Genomic DNA, 22,206 nt, shown 5'->3' on the forward strand with positions numbered 1-22,206 from the left:
CCCTGCTGGTGACCCTGGCCGACCCCGCCGTGACCTTTGACCCGCACGGCCCCGCCCCCTTCCGGCCCCCGCCCCCTCCTGCTGCGGGCGCCGCCCTCGGCCTCAAGCCCCGCCCACCTCGGGCCTCCACCAATCGCTGAGCGCTGCCGCCGGCCACGCCCCCCTGCTTCCTGCTCAAGCCACGCCCACTTCCGACAGCCACTGTCCGCTAGGGGGCGCTGTGGGCATGGCGGCAGGAAGTGACGTCAGCACGACAGGAAGTGACGTCAACGCAGCAGGAAATGACGTTGGCACGGCAGGAAGTGATGTCACTGCAGCAGGAAGTGATGTCAGCACGGCAGGAAGTGGTGTCGGAACGGCAGGAAATGACGTCAGCACGGCAGGAAGCGGCTGTGGGCCGGCGGGGGCGGGGCCTGATGACGTCACGGGGCGTGTCTTCGACCTGCTGAGCCGCGCCCGCCTGCAGCTGGGCCGGATCGACCGCAGGCAGCGCGTGAGGGGCAGCGGGGGAAGTGGGGCGGATTTTGGGGGATTTGGGGGGATTTTGGGTTTTTTGGGGAATTTTTTGGGAATTTTGGGACATTTGGGGGAATTTTGGGTGGAATTTGGGAGATTTGGAGAAATTTCGGGGGATTTTTAGGAATTTTGGGGGATTTTTGGGAAATTTGGGAGACTTGAGCGAATTTTGGGGGAATTTTGGAGAAATTTTGTGAGATTTGGGGAAATTCCAGGGAATTTTAGGGGAATTTAGAGGAATTTACAGGATTTTTGAATTTTGGGGGAATTTGGGAGATTTGAGGGAATTTCGGGCAAATTTTGGGAGATTTGGGGAAATTTTGAGGAAATTTTGGGTTTTCTTGGGAATTTTGGGGAAAATTTGGGGAAAATTTGGGAGTTTTGCAGGAATTTGGCAGATTTGAGGGAATTTTGGGGGGGAAATTTTAGGAGATTTGGGAAAACTTCATGGAATTTGGGGAATTTAGGGAAATTTAGGGGATTTTCACATTTTGGGGGAATTTTTGGGGGATTTCGGGGGAATTTGGGGAAATATTTAGTAATTTTGGGAGAATTTGGGAGGTTTGAGGAATTTTGGGGGAATTTTGGAGATTTTTATGGGAATTTAGAGGATTTTTTTCAGGTTTTGGGGAATTTGGGTGGATTTTTGGTGAGATTTTTGGAAATTTGGGGAATTTTGGGGGAATTAGGAGTGGAATTGGGGAGATATGAGGGAATTTTGGGGAAATCTTGGGTTTTTTTAGGAATTTTGGGGGGATTTAGGAGATTTTTTTAGAATTTTAGGGGGATTTTTGTGGGATTTTGGGGAAATTTGGGAGATTTGGCGGAATTTGGGGAAATTTTGGGGAATTTTGGGGGAATTTTGGGGATTTTTTTGGCATTTGGGGAATTTTGAGGGAATTGTGAGGAATTGAGGCAGAACTTCAGGGAATTCTTTTGGATTTTGGGGCATTTTGAGAATTTTTGGGGAAATTTTGGGGAGAATTCTTGGGAGATTTGGAAATTTTGGGAAGGCCTGAACATTTGGGGGAATTTTCAGGGAATTTGGAGAAATTTGTGGATTTTTTTGAGATTTAAGGGAGTTTTGAGGTTCTTTTTGGGGAATTTTCAGGAAACTTGGGGGAAATTGGGAGGAATTTGGAGCAATTGAGGGGAATTTGGGGAACTTTTTTGGAATTTTGGGGCATTTTGAGGATTTTTTGAGAATTTTGGGGAGATTTGGGGGAATTTTGAGGAGATTTTTTGGACTTTGGTCAATTTTGGGGCATTTTTGGGTGAATTTGAGAGAATTTTGGGGAGGCTTTGGGGTGATTTAAAGGAATTTTAAAGAGATTTTGGGGAATTTTTGAGAATTTCTGGGAGATTTAGGGGAATTTTGGTCAATTTTGGTGAATTTTGGGTCCTTCCAGGTGGGGTCGGAGGAGCCGGAGGAGCCCCCGGAGAGCCCCAGGTGAGAAATTTGGGGAATTTTGGGAAAATTTTGGGGAAATTTTGGGAAAATTTTGGGAAAATTTGGGAAAATTTGGAGAATTTTGGGGGATTTGAGGTTGTAAAGGGATTTTGGGGTAGTTTTGGGTGGAATTTTTGGGTTTTTTGGGCAATTTTTTGGGTTTTTTTTGCATTTTGGGGATTTTTTGGGAATTTTGTGTGAAATTTTGGGGATTTTGGGGGATTTTTGGGAGTTTTGTGTGCATTTCTTTGGATTTTGGGTGGATTTTTTTGGATTTTGAGGCCATTTTTTGGCATTTTGGGGGTTTTTTGAGTTTTGAAATCTTTTAAAGTTTGAGTGAATTTTTGGGGGATATTTTTGGTATTTTGAGTGGCTTGTTTGAATTTGGGGTGGATTTTTTGGAATTTTTTGGGATATTTGGGGCATTTTTTGGGGGATTTTGGATAAACTTTTGGGGCATTTTTTTGGATTTTAGTGGATTTTTGGAAGTTTTGAAATTTTGTTTTGTTTTGGGTGGAGTTTTGAATTTTTGGGTGGCTTTTTTAAAGATTTTTGGGGGGATTTTTTGAAATTTTTTATATTTGGGCCATTTTTAAATTTTGGGTGGATTTTCTGATTTCCAGTGAATTTTTAAAAAATTTTGGTTGAATTCTGAAGCTTCTTGGTGAATTTTGGATGGATTTTTTTATTTTTTGGGGGATTTGGAGCAGATTTTTGTATTTGGGGGGATTTTAGAGAAATATTTGGGAATTTTAGGTGGATTTTTTTGAATTTTGGGTGAAATATTTCAGGATTTTGGGTACTTTTTTTGGATTTTGGATGAATGTTTTTATTTTAGGATTTTGTTTTGATTTTTGGGTGGACTTTTGGGAGTTTTTTTGGATTTTGGGTGGATTTTTTGGGAGTTTGGGTGGATTTTTTTGGGGTTTTTTTGGCTTTTGTGAAGATTTTTGGGCTTTTAGGGAGATTTTGAGGTTTTTTTGGAGGATTTTGGGTGAATTTTTGGGGTTTTTTTTGGATTTTGGGGAGGATTTTGGGTGGGATTTTGCTCATTTCAGGGTTTGTTTTTTCACAGAAATTTTGGGATTTTTTGGGGGGAGTTTTGGGGTTTTGGGGGTGCCTCTGACCCCCAAAATTTCCCCAAAAATTCCCAAAATTCCCCCAAATTTCCCAAATTTCCCAGGGCTCCCCCCGGATCAAGCACGTGTGCAGGAGAGCGCCGCCCCCCCGAGCCCGGCACGCCCCCCGAAGGTGAGGCACCAAAAACCCCAAAAAAACCCAAAATCCACCCCAAAAACCCAAAAAATCAGAAAAATCTACCCTAAAAACCCCCAAAAATACCCCAAAATCCACCCCAAAAAGCCCAAAATCCACCCCAAAATTGCTCAAAACCTGCTCAAAACCCCAAAAATCCACCCCCAAAAACCCAAAAAATCACAAAAAACCACCCCAAAAACCCCCCAAAAATCTCAAAATTCACCCCAAAACCCCCAAAATCTTAAAAATCCAACCCCAAACCCAAAAAGTCTCAAAAATCCAACCCAAAAGCCCCCAAAACCCCAAAATCCACCCCAAAACCCCCAAAATCCACCCCAAAAAACCCAAAAAATACCAAAATCCAACCCAAAACCAAAAAAAATCCCCAAATCCACGCTAAGAACCCCAAAAAATCCCAAAAATCCACCCCAAAAAACACAAAAAAATCCCCAAATCCACCCCAAACCCTAAAATCCCCCAAAATCCACATCTAAAACCCCCCAAAAATCCCAAAATCCAGCCCCAAAACCCAAAAAATCCTAAAAATCCACCCCAAAACACCCCAAAATCCACTTTGGAACAACAACAACAAAAGAATCTCCAAAATTCACTCTAAACCCCAAAAATTCCCCAAAATCCACCTTTAAAAACCCCCAAAAAAATCCCCCAAATCCACCCCAAAAACCCCAAAAAATCCACCCCAAAAAATCCCCAAAATCCCGCAAAACTCAAAATAAAATCCTAAAAATTCACCCCAAAACACCCCAAAAAAAAATCCCAAAATCCGCCCCAAAAATCCCTAAAATCCACCCAAGAACTCAAAAAATTGTAAATATCCACCCCAAAAACCCCCAAAAATCTCAAAAATCCACCCAAAAAATCCTAAAAATCCCCCCAAAAACCCAGAGTCCCCAAAACCCCCAAAAATCCCAAAAATCTGCCTCAAAAGCCCAAAAATCTTAAAAATCCACCCCAAAAAATCCCCAAATCCCCCAAAACCCCCCAAAATCCCCAAAATATCCCAAAAATCCCCAAATCCACCCAAAAAATTCCCAAAAATCACTAAAAAACCTCTAAAGAATCCTAAAAGTCCATCCAAAACATCCCCAAAAATCCCAAAATCCCCAAAACCCCAAATTAACCCCTCAAAGCCCAAAGTGGCCCCAAAAAGCCCCGAATTGACCCCAAACCCCTCAAATTAACCCTTTAAACCCCCAAATAAAACCCCCAAAATGTGAAATTCACCCCAAAAATCCCCAAATCCAGCCCAAATTAACCCCTCGAAGCCCAAATTAACCCCTCGAAGCCCAAATTAGCCCCGAATGAACCCCAAGTTAACCCCAAAGCCCAAATCAGACCGGAATTAACCCTTAAACCCTCAAATTCACCCCTTAAACCCCAAAATAACCCAAATTAGACCCAAATTAACCCCTTAAACCCCAAATAGCCCTTTAAACCTTGATTAAATCCCAAATTAACCCCTTGAACCCCAAATTACCCCCAAATTAACCTCAAAACCCAAATCGGACCAGAATTAACCCTTAAAGCCCCAAATGAGACCCAATTTAACCCCTTAAACCCCAAATTAACCATTTAAACCTTAATTAAACCCCAAATTAACCCCCTTGAACCCCAAATTAAGCCCAAAATTAGCCCCAAATTAAGCCCAATTAACCTCAAAACCCAAATCAGACTGGAATTAACCCTTAAAGCCCCAAATTAGACCCAATTTAACCCCTTAAACCCCAAATTAACCATTTAAACCTTGATTAAATCCCAAATTAACCCCTTGAACCCCAAATTAAGCCCAAATTAAGCCCAAATTAACCTCAAAACCCAAATCGGACCAGAATTAACCCTTAAAGCCCCAATTAGACCAAATTTAACCCCTTAAACCCCGAATTAGCTCTTTAAACCTTGATTAAATCCCAAATTAACCCCCTTGAACCCAAATTAGCTCTTTAAACCTTGATTAAATCCAGATTAACCCCTTGAACCCCGAATGAACCCCCAAACCCAAATCAATCACAAATTAACCCTTAAAATCCCAAATTAACCCCTTAAGCCCCAAATTAGACCCAATTTAACCCTTAAAAACCCCGAATTTCACCCCGTAAACCCCGAATTAACCCCTGAAACCCCAAATTAGCCCCAAATTAACCCCTTAATCCCCAAATTAACCCTGAATTAACCCCTTGAAACCCAAATTAACCCCTTATTCCCCAAATTACCCCAAATGTACACCAAATTATCCCCATAAAACCCCAAATTAACCCCTAAGCCTCTGAATTAACCCCTTAACCCCAAATTAACTTCAATTAACCCCTTAAAACCCGAATTAACCCTTAAAACCCAAAATCACCCTTTAAACCCCAAATTAACCATAAATTAACCCCTTAAAGTCCTGAATGAACCCCTTAACCCCCGAATTAACCCCTTAAATGCCAAATTAACCCCTTAACCCCTGAATTAACCCCTTAAACCCCAAATTAACCCCCTAATCCCTGAATTAACCCTGAATTAACCCCTGAATTAACCCCTTAACCCCCGAATTAACCCCTTAAACGCCGAATTAACCCGTTAAACCCCTGAATTAACCCCTTAAACCCCAAATTAACCCGCTAATCCCCGAATTAACCCCTTAAACCACGAATTAACCCCTTAAACCCCAAATTAACCCCCTAATCCCCGACTTAACCCCTTAAACCCCTGAATTAACCCTTAAACCCCAAATTAACCCCTGAATTAACTCCTTAAACCCCGAATTAACCCCTGAATTAACCCCTTAAACCCCGAATTAACCCCTTAATGCCGAATTAACCCCTTAAACCTCTGAATTAACCCCTTAAACGCAGATTTAACCCCAAAATAACCCCTTAAAACCCCAAATTAACCCTTCAAACCCCGAATTAACCCCCTTAACCCCCCGATTCACCCTGAATTTCCCCCTCTTCCCGGGCAGAGTCGGAGCCCAAGCGGCCCCGCCCCGGCCCCGAGCCGGCCCCGCCCCCGGCCCCGCCCCCCGCGCGCTGCGGGCCCCGCCCCCCGCCCGGCCGCCCCTCCCCCCGGGCGCGGGGCCCGCGGGGGTCGCGCTGCGGCCGCTGCCGGGGCTGCCGGCGGGGCCAGGACTGCGGGCACTGCCCCAACTGCCGCGACAAGCCCAAGTTCGGGGGGCCCAACACCAAGAAACAGTGCTGCGTGTGAGTGCTGGGAATAATGGGGAAATTGGGGGGAAAATGGGGGAAAATGGGGGCTGCGGGCAGTGCCCCAAGTGCCGCGACAAGCCCGAGTTCGGGGGGCCCAACACCAAGAAACAGAGCTGGGGGTGAGTGCTGGGAATAATGGGGAAATTGGGGGAAAATGGGGGAAAACGGTAAAACTGGGGGAAATACGGTAAAACTGGGGGCTGCGGGCACTGCCCCAACTGCCGGGATAAACCCAAGGTCGGGGGGCCCAACACCAAGAAACAGTGCTGCGTGTGAGTGCTGGGAGTGGGGGGAAAAATGGGGGGAAAATGGGGAAAAAAATGGGGAAAAAAATGGGGAAAATATAGGGGAAAATATAGGGGAAAATGGGGGAAAATGGGGGCTGCGGGCAGTGCCCCAAGTGCCGGGACAAGCCCAAGTTCGGGGGAACAACAGCAAGAAACAGAGCTGGGGGTGAGTGCTGGGAGTGGGGGAAACTGGGGGGAAATGGGGGAAAACGGTAAAACTGGGGGGCTGCGGGCAGTGCCCCAAGTGCCGCGACAAGCCCAAGTTCGGGGGAACAACACCAAGAAACAGAGCTGGGGGTGAGTGAGGAATGAGGGGAAAAATTGGGGAAAAATGGGGGAAAACGGTAAAACTGGGGGGCTGCGGGCAGGGCCCCAAGTGCTGGGACAAGCCCGAGTTCGGGGGGAACAACACAAGAAACAGAGCTGGGGGTGAGTGAGGAATGAGGGGAAAAATGGGGGGAAAATGGGGAAAAAACTGGGGGGAAATTGGAGAAAAAATGGGGCAGAGATAGGAAAAAACTGGGGTAAATACGGTAAAAAATGGGGGAAATACGGTAAAAACTGGGGGAAATACGGTAAAAACTGGGGAAATACGGTAAACTGGGGGGCTGCGGGCAGTGCCCCAAGTGCAGGGATAAACCCAAGTTCGGGGGGAACAACAGCAAGAAACAGAGCTGGGGGTGAGTGCTGGGAGTGGGGGAAATTGGGGAAAAATTGGGGAAAATATGGTAAAAAATTGGGAGAAAATCGGGGAAAAAATGGCGAAAATATAGGGAAAAAATGGGGAAAAAATGGGGAGAAAATATGGGGAAAAATGGGGAAAAATGGAGAAAAATTGGGGAAAAATGGAGAAAAAAATGGGGAAAAAATGGAGAAAAAATGGGGAAAATACAGGGAAAAATGGGGTAAATACGGTAAAACTGGGGGGCTGCGGGCAGTGCCCCAAGTGCCGGGACAAGCCCAAGTTCGGGGGGAACAACACCAAGAAACAGTGCTGGGGGTGAGTGCTGGAATAATGGGGGGAAAATGGGGAAAATTGGGGAAAAAACTGGGGGGAAATCGGGGAAAAAATGGGGAAAAAATGGCGAAAATATAGGGAAAAAATGGGGAAAATATGGAGGAAAAATGGGGAAAAATGGAGAAAAAATGGGGGAAAAAATGGAGAAAAAATGGGGAAAAATGGGGGAAAAATGGAGAAAAAATTGGGGAAAAATGGAGAAAAAAATGGGGAAAAAAATGGAGAAAAAATGGGGAAAATACAGGGAAAAATGGGGGAAAACGGTAAAACTGGGGGGCTGCGGGCACTGCCCCAAGTGCCGCGACAAGCCAAGTTTGGGGAACAACACCAAGAAACAGAGCTGGGGGTGAGTGAGAAACAATGGGGAAATTGGGGGGAAAATGGGGGAAAAAACTGGGGGGAAATCGGAGAAAAAATGGGGCAGAGATAGGAAAAAACTGGGGTAAATATGGTAAAAAACTGGGGGAAAAATGGTAAAAAATGGGGGAAATACGGTAAAAAATGGGGGGCTGCGGGCAGTGCCCAAGTGCCGCGACAAGCCCGAGTTGGGGGGAACAACACCAGAAACAGTGCTGCGTGTGAGTGCTGGAATAATGGGGAAAAATTAGGGAAAAATGGGGGAAAATCGGGGAAAAATTTGGGAAAATATAGGGGAAAAATGGGGGAAAAAATGGAGAAAAAATGGGGAAAAATGGGGAAAAACAGAGAAAAAATGGGGTAAATACAGTAAAAAATTGGGGGGAAAATAGGAAAAAGATGGGGAAAAAATGGTAAAAAATTGGGGGAAAATTGGGGAAAATGGAGAAGAAATGGGGGAAAAATGGGGGAAATACGGGAAAAATTGGGGAAAAAATGGGCGAAAATGGAGAAAAAATGGGGAAAAATGGGGGAAGACTGGAGGGAAAATGGGAAAAATTGGGGTAAATATAATAAAAAATTGGGAGAAAATTGAGAAAGAATTGGGGTAAATACAGAAAAAATTGGGGGAAATTTAATGAAAAATTGTGGGAAAATCGGGGGAAATTCAGTGAAACATTGGGGGAGGATTGGTGGGAATTTGGGGTGAATGTGGTGAAAAATTGGGATAAAATGGGGGAAATGTGGGGGAAATATGGTAAAAAATGGGAAAGAATTTGGGGTAAATATGGTAAAGAATTGGGAAAATTTGGGGGAAATAAAGGAAAAATTTGGGGGAAGTTTAGGAAAAAATGAGAAAAAAAATTGAGGGAAATGGGGAGAAAATTGGGAAAATATTGGGGGAAAGTTGGGGAAAAAATTGGGGAAGTTTAATGAAAAATTGGGAAAAAAATTGGGGAAAACTAGGAAAATATTAGGGGAAAGGTTGGGAAAAATTGGGAAAATAAGAGAAAAATTTGGGAGAAAAAATTGAGGAAAATTTGGGGAAAGTTGGGGAAAATGGGAAAAATCTGAGAAAAAATGGGAAAAATTGGGCAAATTTGGGGTAAATATGGTGAAAAAATGGGAGAAAGTTGGGGGGAAAATGGGAAAAAATGGGGAAAAATTGGGGAAAAAATTGGGGCAGTTTGGGAGAAAATTGGGAAAAAATTGGGGAAAAAATTGGGAAAAAATAGAGAAAGTTTGGGGGAAATTTGGAGGAAGTTTTGGAAATGTTTGGGGAAAATTTAGGAGAAATTTGGGAAAAAATGTGAGAAATTTGGGGGAAATCTGGAGAAAGTTTTGGGGAAATTTTGGAGAATTTTGGGAAATTCTGAGAAATTTTGTGGGGAAATTTGAGGGATTTTGTGGGAATTTTAGGAAATTTTGTGGGGAATTTGGGGGAAAATCGGGGAAAAATTGGGGGAATTTTGGCAAAATGTGGGGGAATTTTGGGAAATCTTGAGGGAAATTTTGGGGGAAAATTTGGAAAAATTTGGGGGAATTTTTGGAAAACTTGGTGGAATTTTGGGGAAAATTGGGGGAATTTTGGTGAAAATGTGGGGGAATTTTGGGAAATTTTGAGGGAAATGTTGGGAAAATTTGGGGGAATTTTGGGGAAAATTTGGGGGAAATTTTGGGATTTTTGGGGAATTTTGACCCCTCCCCCCCCAGGCTCCGGCGCTGCGACAAAATCGAGGCTCGAAAACTGGAACGGCTCGGGAGGAGAGGTGGGAACTGGGACGGACTGGGATCAAACTGGGACGGACTGGGGAGGGAACTGGGATCAAACTGGGAGGGACTGGGATCAAACTGGGAGGGACTGGGATCAAACTGGGAGGGACTGGGATCAAACTGGGAGGGGGCTGGGGGGGACTGGGAGGGACTGGGAGGGACTGGGAGGGGGAACTGGGAGGACTGGGAGGGACTGGGAGAGACTGGGATCAAACTGGGAGAGACTGGGAGGGGACTGGGGGAACTGGGATTAAACTGGGAGGGACTGGGAGGGATGGGAGGGAACTGGAGGGGACTGGGATCAAACTGGGAGGGACTGGGAGGACTGGGGGGACTGGGAGGGACTGGGATGGACTGGGATCAACTGGGAGAGACTGGGAGGGACTGGGATCAAACTGGGAGGGACTGGGAGGGACTGGGATCAAACTGGGAGGGACTGGGAGGGACTGGGATCAAACTGGGAGGGACTGGGAGGGACTGGGATCAAACTGGGAGGGACTGGGATGGACTGGGAGGGACTGGCTTCATACTGGAATCATAGTGGGATCCAACTGGGAGTTACTGGGACGAACTGGGATAAACTGGGAGGGACTGGGAGAGGATTGGAATCATACTGGGAGGGACTGGGGGGGAACTGGGAGGGACTGGGACAAACTGGGATGGTACTGGGATAAACTGGGAGGAGTTGGGATGGAGTGGGAGGGACTGGGATCATACTGGGATCAAACTGGGAGTTAATAGGAAGGACTGGGAGGGAACTGGGACAAACTGGGAGGGACTGGGACGGACTGGTTTATACTGGGATAAACTGGGAGGGGGTTGGAGTCATACTGGGAGGGACTGGGAGGGGATTGGGATGGACTGGGAGGGACTGGGGTCATACTGGGATCGTACTGGTATCAAACTGGGAGTTACTGGGATGGAGTGGTTTATACTGGGATAAACTGGGAGGGACTGGGATAAACTGGGATGGCACTGGAGTCGTACTGGGATGAAAGTGGGAGTTACTGGGATAGACTGGGAGGGACTGGGACAAACTGGGATGGGCTGGGAGTTACTGGATCATACTGGGAGCCCTGGGGTCAGACTGGGATCAAACTGGGAGTTACTGGGATCACACCGGGAGCACTGGGATGTCCCCAAAATGTCCCCAAATGTCCCCAAAATGTCCCCAAATCTCCTGGAAATGTCCCCAAAATGTCCCCAAATCCCCCCTAAAGTCCCTCAAATGTCCCAAATCCCCTCCCCCACCCCCAAAATGCCCCCAAAAATCCCCAAATGTCCCCAAATGTCCCCAAATGTCCCCCAAAGCCCCTCCCCCAAAGTGTCCCCAGGACCCCCCCCCCGTGAGGCCCGCCCCCCTCCCAGGTGAGGCCCCCGCCCCCTCCCAGGTTGGCCCCGCCCACTCCCAGGTGAGACCCCGCCCCTCCCAGGTGAGGCCCCGCCCCCTCCCAGGTGAGGCCCGCCCCCTCCCAGGTTGGCCCCGCCCCCTCCGCGGCCACGCGGGGACCGGGACAGAGGGACAGGTACGGGGGAGGGGATGTGGGGACATTTGGGGACATTTCGGGGGTTTGGGGACTTTGGGGGGGATTTGGGGACATTTCGGGGGAATTGGGACTTTGGGGGGGATTTGGGGACATTTCGGGGAATTGGGGACTTTGGGGACAATTCTGGGGTGGGGGAGGGGATTCGGGGACATTTCGGGACATTTCCGGTGATTTGGGGACATTTCTGGGATGGGGGAGGGGATTTGGGGACGTTTCCGGGACATTTGGGGACATTTCGGGGGGTTTGGGGACACCTGGGGGCATTTTTGTGACTTTGGGGGATGGGGGAGGGGATTTAGGGGCATTTTGGGACGTTTCGGGGGATTTTGGGGGGGGTTGTGGGACTTTGGGGGGGATTTGGGGACATTTTGGGGACATTTCGGGGGGTTTGGGGACACCTGGGGGCATTTTGGGGACTTTGGGGGGGTGGGGGAGGGGATTTCGGGGCATTTTGGGACATTTTGGGGGGGGTTTGGGGACTTTGGGGGGGATTTGGGGACATTTTGGGGACTTTGGGGGCGTGGGGGAGGGGATTTGGGCGCATTTTGGGGACATTTGGGGGGATTTTGGGGGAATTTTGGGGGATTTGGGGACATTTGGGGGGGATTTTGGACATTTTGCGTGATGGGGGAGGGGATTCGGGGACATTTGGGACATTTCCGGTGATTTGGGGACATTTCTGGGATGGGGGAGGGGATTTGGGGACATTTCCGGTGGATTTGGGGACATTTTGGGGGATTTAGGGGGAATTTTGGGGATTTTTGGGTGGATTTGGGGACATTTTGGGGGATTTTCCATGGAGCTTAAAGAACTTGGGGGAGATTTTTAAATTTTTCGTTCATTTTGGGTGAATTTGGGTCAATTTTGGGTGAATTTGGGTCAATTTTGGGTGAATTTGGGTCAATTTTGGGTGAATTTGGGTCAATTTTGGTGTGAATTTGGGTCAATTTTGAGCGACTTCTGATAAATTTGGGGTCAACTTGGTCAATTCTGAGTGAATTTTAGTGAATTTTGGACAATTTTTGGTGAATTTTCATCAATTCTGAGTGAATTTTGGGGAATTTTGGACAATTTTTGGTCAATTCTGAGTGAATTTTGATCAATTTTGAGTGAATTTTGATAAATTTGGGGTAAATTTTGGTCAATTCTGAGTGAATTCTGGGGAATTTTGGGACAATTTTTGGTGAATTTTGATCAATTTTGAGTGAATTTCGATAAATTTGGGGTAAATTTGATCATTTTTTGAGTGAATTTTAGTAAATCTTGGGGTGAATTCTGATTAATTTTGGGTGAATTTTGATAAACTTTGGGTGATTTATGTGAATTTTGGGTCAAATTTGCTTCTTTTTGGGCGATTTTGTTTGATTTGGGGTGACTTCAATTAATTTTAATTAGTTTTGTCTGGTTTTGTCTGATTTTTGCTGATTAATTTTCAGTAATTTTGGCTGATTTTGGGTGGATTTTTTGGATTTGGGTGATTTTGAGTGAAGTTTGTTAAAATTTGGCTGAATTTGGATTAATTTTGGGTGAATTTCAAATTATTTTCCTTGATTTGGCTGGGTTTGAGTTAATTTTTGTTAATTTGGTTAATTTTGCTAATTTTGGGTGAATTTTGGCTGATTTGGTTAAGTCTTGGTAATTTTTCTTAATTTTGCTGAATTTTCCTTGGATTTTTGGGGATTTGGGTGGATTTTGGGATGAATATTGGGGATTTTGGGTGATTTCATGAATTTCAGTTGATTTGGGATTATTTTGGGTTAATTTTGGCTGATTTCAGTAAATTTGGGGTTTTTTTGGCTGATTTTGGTTAATTTTGGGTGAATTTTGGTTAATTTTGGGTGAATTTTAGTTGATTTCGGTTCATTTTGGGTGAATTTCAGTTAATTCTGGGTGAATTTTAGTAAATTTCAGTTCATTTTGGGGTGAATTTGGTTAATTTCAGGTGAATTTTAGTTAATTTTGGTTGAATTTCAGTTAAATTGAGGTGAATTTTAGTTAACATCAGTTAATTTTGGGTGAATTCTATTTAATTTCAGTTAATTCTGGGTGAAATTACGTTAATTTTAGGTGAATTTTAGTAAATTTTGGTTAATTTCAGGTGAATTTCAGGTGAATTTTAGTTAATTTCAGGTGAATTTTCAGGGATTTGAGTTATTTTTGGGTGCAGATTTTTGGATTTTGGTTCATTTCCATTCATTTTCACTGATTTTCATTAATGAATTGCCGTTAATTGATATTAATTCTAGGTGAAATTTTGTTAATTTCAATTAATTTCTGTTAAATTTGGGTGAATTTTCGTGGATTTTGGGTGAATTTTCGGGGAATTTTGTCGGATTTTTTTTATTTTGGTTCATTCCTGTTCCCTTTCATTAATTGTCATTAATGAGTCCCGTTAATTGCTGATCATTCCAGGTGAATTTCTGTTAATTTCGGCTGAATTTTCGTGGATTTGGTTGGTGAATTTTTGGGATTTCAGTTGGTATTTTTGGGATTTCGGTCCATTTTGATTAATTTTCATTAATTGCCATTAATTAATCACCGCTAATTGCTGTTAATTCCAGGAGAGTTTTAGTCAATTTTGGGTGAATTCTGTGGATTTCGGTGTGAATTTTTGGGGATTTCTGTCGGATTTTTTGGGATTTTGGTTCATTTCCGCTCACTTTAATTAATTTCCATTAATTAATCACCGCTAATTGCTGTTAGTTCCAGTAGAGTTTCAGTTAGTTTCGGGGTGAATTTTTGGGTGAATTTTCGTGAATTTCGGGTGAATTTTCGTGGATTTCAGTCGGATTTTTTGGGATTTCAGTTCATTTCTGTTTCCTTTCATTAATTACCGTTAATTAATCGCCTCTAATTGCTATTAATCCCAGGAGTTTTAGTTAGTTTCAGGTGGATTTTTGGGTGAATTTTCGTGGATTTCGGGTGAATTTCGGGTGAATTTTCATGGATTTCAGTCGGATTTTCGGGGACTTTGTCCATTTCTGTTGATTTCCGTTAATTACCATTAATTAATCACCGCTAATTGCTGTTAATTCCAGGAGAGTTTTAGTTTTCGGGTGAATTTTGGGGGATTTCAGCTAAAATTTCGTGGATTTCAGTCGATTTTGGGATTTCTGCTAATTCTCATTAATTACCGTTAATTAACCGCCGCTAATTGCTGTTAATTCCAGGAGTTTTAGTCAATTTCAGCTGAATTTTCTGGGATTTTGGGTGAATTTCGTGGATTTGGGGTGAATTTTCAGGGATTTCAGTCGGATATTTTGGGATTTCTGTTCATTCTCATTAATTACCATTAATTAACCACCGCTAATTGCTGTTAATTCCAGGAGTTTTAGTTAGTTTCAGGTGAATTTTTGGGTGAATTTTCGTGGATTTGGGGTGAATTTTCGTGGATTTCAGTGGGATTTTCCGCGATTTCTGTCGGATTTTTTGGGATTTCTGTTATTTCTCGTTAATTACCATTAATTAACCAGCGCTAATTGCCCGCAGGCCGCGGGCCCCGCCCCCGCGCGGCGCCCTGGGACTCGGGCGAGGAGAGCGGCGACAGTGGGGGAGGGGCGGCCCCGGGGAGCCCATGGGGGACAGCGAGGGGACAGCGGGGGGAGGGGACAGCAGCGGCCCCGCCCCCCCGGCGGGGGGAGGGGACAGCGCCGCCCCGCCCCCACCCCCCCGCGCGGCGCGCGCTGAGGCCCACGCCCCCGGACAGACAGCCCCGAGGGACAGGGGGACAGCGACGGTGAGAGGGGACACCGGGACAGGGGGACATCGGGGGGACAGGGGGACAGCGACGGTGAGAGGGGACAGGGGGACACTGAGGGGACAGGGGGACACTGAGGGGACAGGGGGACACTGAGGGGACAGGGGGACATTGGGGACACTGAGGGGACATTGGGGACAGCGACGGTGAGAGGGGACAGGGGGACATCGGGGGGACAGGGGGACACTGAGGGACAGGGGGACAGCGACGGTGAGAGGGGACAGGGGGACATCGGGGGGACAGGGGGGACACTGAGGGGATTGGGGACAGGGGGACAGTGACGGTGAGAGGGGACAGGGGGACAGGGGGACATTGGGGACATTGGGGGACAGGGGGACACTGAGGGGACAGGGGGACAGCGACGGTGAGGGGGGACAGGGGGACAGGGGGACATTGGGGGGATTGGGGACACTGGGGACAGCGACGGTGAGAGGGGACACGGGGACAGGGGGGGGACAGGGGGACATTGGGGACAGGGGGACAGCGACGGTGAGGGGGGACGGGGGGGGGACAGGGGGACATCGGGGGATTGGGGACAGGGGGACATTGGGGGGATTGGGGACAGGGGACATTGGGGGGACAGGGGGACAGCGACGGTGAGAGGGGACAGGGGGACATTGGGGACAGGGGGACAGTGAGGGGACAGGGGGACACTGAGGGGACAGGGGACATCGGGGACATTGGGGACAGCGACGGTGAGAGGGGACAGGGGGACATCGGGGGACATTGGGGACACTGAGGGGACAGGGGGACAGGGGGGACACTGAGGGGACAATGGGGACATCGGGGACCCCCATACACTGAGGCCCCGCCCCTGGACAGACAGCCCCGAGGGACAGGGGGACAGCAACGGTGAGAGGGGACAGGGGGACATCGGGGACAGGGGGGCAGGGGGACAGCGACGGTGAGAGGGGACAGGGGGGGGACACTGAGGGGACAGGGGGACAGGGGGGGACACTGAGGGGACAATGGGGACATCGGGGACCCCCATACACTGAGGCCCCGCCCCTGGACAGACAGCCCCGAGGGACAGGGGGACAGCAACGGTGAGAGGGGACAGGGGGACATCGGGGACAGGGGGGCAGGGGGACAGCGACGGTGAGAGGGGACAGGGGGGGGACACTGAGGGGACACAAGGACACTGGGGACATTGGGGGGCTTGGGGATAGGGGGACAGTGATGGTGAGAGGGGACACTGGACACTGAGGGGACAGGGGGACACGGGGGGGACACTGAGGGGACATTGGGGACATCGGGGACACTGAGGGGACACTGGGGGTTTGGGGACATCAGGGACATTGGGGACAGGGGGACAGCGACGGTGAGAGGGGACACCGGGATGTTGGGGGACACTGGGGACATTGGGGTTTGGGGACATTGGTGACACTGAGAACATTGAGGGGGACATTGGGGACATTGGGGGGACATTGGGGACATTGGAGACGCTGGGGACACTGAGGGGACATTGGGGAGTTTGGGGACATTGGGGACAGTGAGGGGACACGGGGACAGGGGGACATTGGGGACATGGGGGACAGTGAGGGGACAGTGATGGTGAGAGGGGACACTGGGACATTGAGGGGACATTGAGGGGACATTGGGGACACTGCGGGGGACATTGGGGACATTTGGGGGCTGGGATATTCTGGGGACAGGTCCGGGGTGTGTCCCCAAAGTGTCCCCAGGGTGTCCCCAGAGTGTCCCCAGTTGTCCCCCAAAGTGTCCCCAGAGTGTCCCCAGGTGCATTTTGGCTGTCCCCATCCCGGTGCCACCTGGCCCAGGTGTCCCCAGTTGTCCCTAAGTGTCCCCAGGTGTGACTCACCTGGCCAGGTGTCCCCAAAGTGTCCCCAGGTGTCCTCAGGTGTGACCAGAGCCCTTCCTGGTGTCCCCAGGTGCCCCCAAAGTGTCCCCATGTCCCCAGGTGTGACCCAGCTGTCCCCAGGTGTATTTTAGGTGTCCCCAAAGTGTCCCCAGATGTCCCCAAAGTGCCCCCAGGTGTCCCAGGTGCATTTTAGATGTCCCCAAAACCCCCCCAAAGTGTCCCCAGGTGTGTTTTAGATGTCCCTAAAGTGTCCCCAGGTGTCCCCAGGTGTATTTTAGATGTCCCCAGGTGTCTTTGAGGTGTCCCCAAGTGTCCCCAGGAGTGTCTCAGGTGTCCCCAGAGCCCCTCCAGGTGTCCCCAGATGCATTTTGGGTGTCCCAAAAGGTCCCCAAAGTGTCCCAGGTGTGCCCAGGAGTGTCCCCAGGTGTCCCCAAGGTGTCCCCAGAGCGCCTCCAGGTGTCCCCAGGTGACTTTGAGATGTCCCCAAGGTGTCCCCAAATTGTCCCAGGTGTGTTTCGGGTGTCCCCAAAGGTGTCCCCAAGTGTCCCCAGGTGTCCCCAAAGTGTCCCTGAGCCCCCCCAAGTGTCCCCAGGTGTCTTTGAGGTGTCCCCAAAGTGTCCCCAGGTGTCCCCAGAGTGTCCCCAGAGCCCCCCCAGGTGTCCCCAGGTGTCCCCAGGTGTCCGCAAATGTCCCCAGTGTCCCCAGACCCCTCCCAGGTGTCTCCAAAATGTCCCAGATGTCCCCAGAGTGTCCCCAAATTGTCCCCAAAATGCCCCCAGAGCCCTCCCAGGTGTCCCCAAAGTGTCCCCAAGTGTCCCCAGGTGCATTTCAGGAGTCCCAAAGTGTCCCGGAGCCCCCCCAAGTGTCCCGAGGTGTCCCCAGGTGTCCCCAAAGTGTCCCAGGTGTATTTTAGGTGTCCCCAGGTGTTCCTAGAGCACCCCCAGGTGTCCCCAAAGTGTCCCCAGAGCCCCTCCAGGTGTTCCCCAGGTGTCTTTGAGGTGTCCCCAGCTGAACCCAAAGTGTCCCCAGGTGTCCCAAAGTGTCCCCAGGTGTATTTTGGGTGTCCCCAGGTGTGACCCAGGTGTCTTCGAGGTGTCCCCAAAGTGTCCCAGGTGTATTTTAGCTGTCCCCAGGTGTCCCCAGGTGTGTCCCAGGTGTCCCCAAAGTGTCCCCGAGTGTCCCCAGGTGTCCCCAGGTGTCCCCAAAGTGTCCCCCAGACCCCTCCAGGTGTCCCCAGGTGACTTTGAGATGTCCCAAATTGTCCCAGGTGTGTTTCGGGTGTCCCCAAAGTGTCCCCAAAGTGTCCCCAGGTGTCCCCAAAGTGTCCCCTGAGCCCCCCCAAGTGTCCCCAGGTGTCTTTGAGGTGTCCCCAAAGTGTCCCCAGGTGTCCCCAAAGTGTCCCCAAGTGTCCCCAGGTGTCCCCAAAGTGTCCCCAGAGCCCCTCCAGGTGTCCCCAGGTGTCTTTGAGGTGTCCCCAGGTGTCCCAAAGTGTCCCCAGGTGTATTTTGGGTGTCCCCAGGTGTCCCCAGGTGTCTTTGAGATGTCCCCAGGTGTCCCCAAAGTGTCCCCAGGTGTATTTTGGTTGTCTCAAAGTGTCCCCAAGGTGTCCCCAGGTGTCTCCAGAGCCCCTCCAGGTGTCCCCAGGTGTTTTTGAGGTGTCCCCAGGTGTCCCCAGATGCCCCCAAAGTGTCCCCTGAGCCCCCCCAGGTGTCCCCAGGTGTCCCCAGGTGTTTTTGAGGTGTCCCAGGTGTGCCCAGGTGTGCCCAGGTGTGACCCCCGCTGTGTCCCGTCCCCCCCCCAGACTCCGCCCCCGAGCCTGACCCCGCCCCCCTGCCGAGGCCCCGCCCCCTGCAGCCGCTGCTGCAGCTGCGCGCGCGCAGGAGGCAGCAACAGGTGGGGGAGGGGCAAAGTGGGGTGGGGGAGGGGCGGGAACAGCGGGGGGGAGGGGCAACAAAGGGGTGGGGGAGGGGCAGGATGGGGTGGGAGAGGGGTAAAATTGGGTGGGGGAGGGGTAAAACTGTGTGGGGGAGGGGTAACAGCGGGGTGGGGGAGGGGCAGAGCGGGGGGGACCCAAAAATGGAGGGGTGGGGGAGGGGAAATTGGGGGGGGCGGCAAAATTTGGGGGTGCGGGAGGGGCAAAACTGGGTGGGGGAGGGGTGGAATGGGGTGGGGGAGGGGTGGGAACAACAGGGGGAGGGGCAAAGCAGGGGTGGGGGAGGGGCGGTGAAAGGGGGAGGGGTAAAACGGGGTGGGGGAGGGGCAACAAAGGGGGGAGGGGCAGGATGGGGTGGGGGAGGGGTAAAATGGGGTGGGGGAGGGGCTACAAAGGGGGGGAGGGGAACCCAAAAATTGAGGGGAGGGGGAGGGGTAAAATGAAGGTGGGGGGAGGGGAAATTGGGGGGAGGGAAACCCAAATTTGGGGTGGGGGAGGGGCAAAACTGGGTGGGGGAGGGGCGGAAGAAGGTGGGGGAGGGGTTAAAGGGGGTGGGGGAGGGGTCAAATGGGGAGGGGGGAGGGGAACCCGAAATTTGGGGTGGGGGGAGGGGTAAAAGAAAGGAGGGGGGAGGGGCAAAATTTGGGGTAGGGGGAGGGGCAAAGTGGGGGAGGGGACGAGACCCTGGGAGGGGAATCCAAAATTTGGGGTGGGGGAGGGGCAGAATTGGGGGGGGAGACCCCAAAATTTGGGGGTGGGAGAGGGGGTAAAAAAGGGGGGGGGAGGGGAGGACTTGGAGGGGTTGCTGGGGTGGGGGAGGGGCAGCGGCTCTGACCCCTCCCCCCTCCCCCCCCCAGGATTGGGGCCCCCCCGGAGCTTTGGGCCCCCCCAGAACGGGTGGGGGAGGGGCCGGGCCGGCGACGGGGGAGGGGCGGGGACGCGGCTGCGCGTGGACTTCAAGGTGAGCCCCTCCCCCACCCCCAAAAGAGTCCCAAAAATTCCCCTCCCCCACCCCAAAAAATCACCCCAAAAATTCCCCTTCCCCACCTTAAAAATATCCCAAAAATTCCCCTCCCCCACCCCATAAAAATCACCCCAAATTTTCCCCTTTTCCACCTCCAAAATCACCCCAAAATTCCCCTCCTCCACCCCAAAAAATCAGCCCCCAAATCCTCCAAAATTTCCCCTCCCCCCACCCCAAAAATATCCCCAAAAATTCACCCAAATTTCCCCTCCCCACCCCAAAAAATCAGCCCCAAATCTCCAAAATTTCCCCTCCCCCACCCCAAAAATCACCCCAAATTTCCCCTCCCCCACCCCAAAATTCCCCCAAAATTCACCCAAATTTCCCCTCCCCACCCCAAAAATCAGCAAAAAAATCCCTCCAAATTTCCCCTCCCCACCCCCAAAATATCCCAAAAATATCCTCAAAAATTCCCCTCCCCCACCCTGAAAAAAACCCCCAAAATTTCCCCTCCCCCACCCAAAATTTCTCCAAAATTTGCCCCAAAATTCCCTCAAAATTCCTCAAATTTCCCCCCCAAGAAATTCTCCCAAAATTCTCCCCAAAATTTCCCAAAATTTTCCCCCAAATGTTCCCAAAATTTGAAAAAAAATTCCCCCCAAAATTTCTAAAAAATTTCCCCAAATTTCTCCCAAAATCCCCCAAATTCCCCCAAAAATTCCACAAAAATTCCCCCAAAATTTCCTCCAAATTTCCCCAAATTTCAAAAAAATTTCCCCTGAATTTCAAACAGAACCTCCCCAAAAATTCCCCCAAAATTCCCCAAATTCTCCTCAAAATTCTCCAAAAATTCCTCCCAGAATTTTTCCAAAATTTCCTAAAAAAATTCCCCCAATTTCCTCCAAAATTCCCCAAAAAATGCCCCAAAATTCCCCCAAATTCTTTCAAAATTCCTCTAAAATTTTCTCCAAAAATTCCCCAGAATTTCCCCAAATTCCATCAGAATTCTCCCCTAAAATCCCCAAAATTTCCCCTGAAATTTCCCCCCAAAATTCCATCAAAGTTTTCCCTAAAATTCCCCCCAAAATTTCCCCAAATTCCTCCAAAAATCCTCAAAATGCCCCCAAATTCCCCCAAATTCTTTCCAAATTCCCCCGAAATTTCCCCCCAAAATCCCCCAAAATTCCATCAAAGTTTTCCCTAAAATTCCCCAAAAATTTGCCCCAAATTCCTCAAATTCCCCCAAATTTTCCCTCCCAATCTCCCCCAAATTTTCCCAATTTTGCCATTTTTGGGAGGAATTCCCCCCAAATTTTCCTTTGGTTTTTTGGGTCATTTTTGGGTTTTTTTTGGGTCCTGACCCCAAATTTTGGCTTTTTCACCCCAAAAGTGGATCCTGCCTGGACAGCGTTTGGGGTTTGGGAGTTTTTTACCTCAAATTTTGGGGTTTTTTGGGGCCATTTTCGGGGTTTTTTAGCTTCAATTTTGGGGTTTTTTGGGTAAGTTTTGGTATTTTTGGGGTATTTTGGTGCCATTTTTGGGGTTTTTTGGGTCCTGACCCCAAATTTTGGCTTTTTCACCCCAAAAGTGGATCCTGCCCTGTGCAACATTTGGGTTTTAGAAGGTTTTACCTCAAATTTTTGGGTTTTTGAGGCCGTTTTTTGGGGGTTTTGGGGCAATTTTTAGGTTTTTTTGTGTCCTGACCCCAAATTTTGCGTTTTTCTCCCCAAATTTTTCTTTTTTTGACCCAAATTTTGGGTTTTCCCCCAGGAGAACTCGGCCCTGGACAACATTGAGATTTTGGGGCCATTTTTGGGCAATTTTTTGGTTTTTTGGGGTAATTTGTAGGGTTTTTTAGTTAATTTTTAGAGTTTTTTGGGTCCTGACCCCAAATTTTGTGGTTTTGACCCCAAATTTTGCATTTCTGTCCCCAAATTTTGCATTTCTGTCCCCAAATTTTGCATTTTTCCCCCAGGAGGACTCGGCCCTGGACAACATTGGGTTTTTGAGGCCATTTTTAGGGTTTTTGGGGCCATTTTCATGGTTTTTGGGCTACTTTTTATGGGTTTTTTGGGTCCTGACCCCAAATTTTGCCTTTTTCATCCCAAATTTTGAGGGTTTGACCCCAAATTTTGCGGTTTTGACCCAAATATTGAGGTTTTCTCCCCAAATTTTGCGTTTCTGACCCCAAATTTTTGCGTTTCTGACCCAAATTTTGTGTTTCTGACCCAAATTTTGCGTTTTTCACCCCAAATTTTGAGTTTTCCACTCCAAATTTTGTGTTTCTCTCCCCAAATTTCGAGTTTTTCACCCAAATTT

At 48.9% G+C, this 22,206-nt stretch overlaps 1 protein-coding gene and 1 long non-coding RNA gene across 2 annotated transcripts in view; both read left to right on the forward strand.

Moving 5' to 3' along the window:
• Positions 1-226: 226 nt before the first annotated feature.
• LOC135288455 (histone-lysine N-methyltransferase 2B-like) overlaps positions 227-22,206 on the forward strand; it is a 67,068-nt gene continuing 45,088 nt past the window's right edge. Inside the window, 6 exon segments of the mRNA XM_064401846.1 lie at positions 227-493; positions 1,926-1,966; positions 3,150-3,217; positions 6,186-6,423; positions 9,805-9,860; positions 14,901-14,957. Of these exon segments, the coding sequence (XP_064257916.1) occupies positions 227-493; positions 1,926-1,966; positions 3,150-3,217; positions 6,186-6,423; positions 9,805-9,860; positions 14,901-14,957 (727 nt within the window).
• On the forward strand, positions 16,471-21,883 carry LOC135288532 (uncharacterized). Its single transcript, XR_010351600.1, has 4 exons — positions 16,471-16,489; positions 18,792-18,883; positions 19,781-19,884; positions 21,863-21,883. It is a non-coding gene; the product is annotated as an uncharacterized LOC135288532 (long non-coding RNA).

The sequence above is a fragment of the Passer domesticus genome, chromosome 33 (genome assembly GCF_036417665.1).
Source record: "Passer domesticus isolate bPasDom1 chromosome 33, bPasDom1.hap1, whole genome shotgun sequence".
Taxonomy (NCBI): domain Eukaryota; kingdom Metazoa; phylum Chordata; class Aves; order Passeriformes; family Passeridae; genus Passer; species Passer domesticus.